Source organism: Galeopterus variegatus, unplaced genomic scaffold, assembly GCF_000696425.1.
Source record: "Galeopterus variegatus unplaced genomic scaffold, G_variegatus-3.0.2 Scaffold1858, whole genome shotgun sequence".
NCBI lineage: Eukaryota > Metazoa > Chordata > Mammalia > Dermoptera > Cynocephalidae > Galeopterus > Galeopterus variegatus.
Window position 1 is genome coordinate 2,180 of NW_007727969.1, and position 3,288 is coordinate 5,467.

The window sequence follows — 3,288 nt, forward strand, 5'->3', positions numbered from 1 at the left end:
ACACCTAATTCCAAATCTGTTATTATGATTTGGATATTCAATTGAAACCTGTGTTTTTCTGCAAAGTCCACCAAATCTTTAAATAAGTTTTTATAAAGTGCTTCTCATCTTCCAGTCCTTGAAACATAAACGAGTGGATAAGTTCCAGAATTTTCAGATCCAACAGGGGCATGACTTGTATACAGTTTCTTCATCCATAAAATGAGATGATATCAACCACCCTGCTCCCTCTCAGCAATGGTGTGAAAATAACACTAAGAAAATACAGATGAAAACAGTTGGGAACTAGAAATTTTAAGACAAAGCCCTCTGACCAAGCTGCCACTTCCAGGCTAAGTTTAACTCCATATACGTAAATTGAAGGCAGTGTTGTGTGATTGACCCTGGTCTGAAGTTATGCAGATGGGCTGGCCTATCTCCAGGGAAGCAATGAACCAACCAGGGAAGGCCACAGATTCGAAGGTGGAGGTGCTACCGGTCTTGGCATGATAGAAAAGGAAGGGCTTCACTGGCTCAGGTTGATTGTACAGATCCATGATCTTCTGCTCCTGAAATGTGAAAGAGAATACCCATGAGGAGAAATAGAAGCTGTTTAAGATGTTCAAAATTATTTGCAGACAGCCAATAAATGTTCCAAAGTTTGAGAAAGCCTTATCCATCTATTAGAGCAAGCCTGGAAAAACACATTTCAAAGGAGCAGCAGAGTGAACACACACAAGATTTCACCTTCCAAGTCCCTGCCCTCAAATCCAGAGACGCTATAGGAAGGCTACAAGGGACAGATTAATGAACAAGTGGCCACACTTGAACAACAAATTGGAACTCTCTTCACATAAGAGTTCAGAGATGCAAATTTGCAGCAGTAAGCCAAGGGTCTTCCTTACCAACACCACAACAGAGAGCCCCCACCCTACAAGAGCCACTGTGATGGCAAAGGATGGCCAGGTTGGGGTATGAGTCTCCAACCAATTGCCAAACATATAAGAAAGACCAATACCATGAAAAAGACACAAGAGGATCTATTGAGTCAAAGGACTTGCACCAAAGGAGCAAAGTAAATACAGCACTCAGAAAATGCCACCTATATTGTATATAGAAGTATATTTTGTACTTGTATGTGTATGTATTTGTTTATGCATATATTGTATATTTAGGTAAAATAAGTATTTCTAAGTAAATTACATATGTGCAAGATCTCAAGAGAGACACAGGAGTGGTCAGTAATTCAGACACATTCCACCCTGAATAGGGAGTTTTCTCCCATGGTATTCGCTTGCTCATTTAATGGCTTCCAGTTTATTTGATTCTTTGGGTGGCCAGAAACCCAGGAATCATCCTTAATACCTCTTTTTCTGATCCCCTAACATCTAACCCAGCAGCAAGTCCTGTTGACTCTATTTCCAAAATATTTCCTGAATCAAGCCACTTCTTGCACCCCCCACACAGCTAATTCCCAATCCAGACCATCACCATCTCTCACCTGGACTACCAGGTTGGGTTTCTAGCTGTTCTATGTGACCCTACTCTGTCCTCTACCAACCATTCTTCACAAAGCAGCTGAGCAAATTTTAAACTGAAATAAATAAGTAAGATCATGTTACCTTCTGGCTTAAACTTCTTGCATGATTTTTTATTATAATTACAATGAAATCCAAATTCCCTAAAGCCTGCAAGGTCTACCTGCCCCGGCCCCTGACCCCAGCTCTTGCCCACCTCCCTGCTGGACCTCCCACCACTCCTCTGCATGCCCATTCTACTCTGGTTGCACCTGACTTCTTCCTGTCCCTCAAAGACACCAACGTGCTTCTGCCAAGGGTCCTGGCACCCCTTCTCACCCCACCTGGACACGCTGCCACCACAGCTTCCCATGGCCGGCTCCTGCCCACTACTTAGGTCTCACCTGAGACGTCCCCTCCTTGGGGAGAACCGCATCCTAGCCAAAGCAGGTCTCAAGTCCCCCTCCTCCCACCCACCACTATCTCATTTCTGGGTTATTTTCTCCATTAGTGAGAACCACTACCTAACTTAGCATATTTACCTATCGATCACCTAATTATTGTCTGACTTGCTCATCACCGTATTCCTCAACATGTGGGAAAGCCCCTGGCATTCTACTCAACAGAGATTTACAGACTGTTTAATAAGTGAATGACTGCCTTCTCATTTCAAACCACATACCTCCTCCTGCATCCTCCCCTTCAACTTCCTACTCACTGAGAAACTTGAAGCAATTAAGGGAGAACTTGCAACCACCCACCCATCGCAGGGCCCCCAGCATATCACCCCACACCCGTGCCTCCCTGCCAGAGAAGGACCAGGCAACAGGTCCAATCTGCACTCGCCAGCTTCAGTGTGTTCCTAGCCATTCTTCCTGCTCTCTTGTACTCCATCAATTTTGCTTTCTCTACCCAATCATTCCCTGTCATTTCCTGATTATTTGCTGTCATTTGCACCATCTTAAAAAAATAACTATTTTGATTACCCACCACCACTGCCGATTCCCCTCTGCAGAAAACTCCTAGCTATAGCTGTCTATATTTGCTGTCTCTGATTTCTCTCTTGTAATTCCTCTCTTTGAACTCATTCCATCCAGGTTTTCTCCCCCACAACTGCACCGACATCAAGGTCCTCCCCAGTGACCCACGGATTGCCAAATACAATGGCCAATTCTTAGTCCTCATCTGAGGACCAAAGCAACAAGAGAAGGGTTACTTAGCAGACAGGACACAGCGGGAAATGTAATTCCCAGTCCTCATCTTACTGATCACGCTCTGTCAGTGATTCCTGTTACCTCCACTTAAAATTTTTTATTTCCACAATTTGATCTGCTTCTCTCCACCTCCACCGCTATCCCTTGGCCCATCAAATCACACCTAGATCACCTCGAAGCCTCCTGAAACACTTTTTCCCTTGGTCCTTGCAATCTACCATTGACTGGGATCCAGAGTGATTCTTTTTAGAACTAAGTCAATCTGCATAACTCTTCTGTTATGAAACATTCTAAGAGCCTCTCATTTCACGTAGATTGCAAGGCTAATATCTTAGTGAAAGGAGTGCAAGGCCCTTCGTGGTCTGCCTTCATCTCTCTGAACTCCTTCCTCAATTCACTCCTGCTCGTCTGTCTTCACTGGTCCTGGGACTTGCTCTCACTGGATACCCTGCTGAATAACTTCCCTCCCTCCTTCTATTCTCTGCTAAAATTTTACCTTCATGATGACACCTACCATACTGCAGCCTGACTCCACCTGTTTCTGCCTGTCTCTTTATCCTTCTCTAATTGTTATTGTC

At 44.2% G+C, this 3,288-nt stretch overlaps 1 protein-coding gene across 1 annotated transcript in view; it reads right to left on the reverse strand.

The window, feature by feature from the left end:
• Positions 1-352: 352 nt before the first annotated feature.
• The window catches only part of IL36G (interleukin 36, gamma), a gene marked incomplete at its 3' end in the record, with an annotated part of 6,766 nt that continues 3,830 nt past the window's right edge, over positions 353-3,288 (reverse strand). Inside the window, exon 4 of the mRNA XM_008579328.1 lies at positions 353-548. Within this exon, the coding sequence (XP_008577550.1) occupies positions 353-548 (196 nt within the window). The remainder of the gene's footprint in view (positions 549-3,288) is intronic.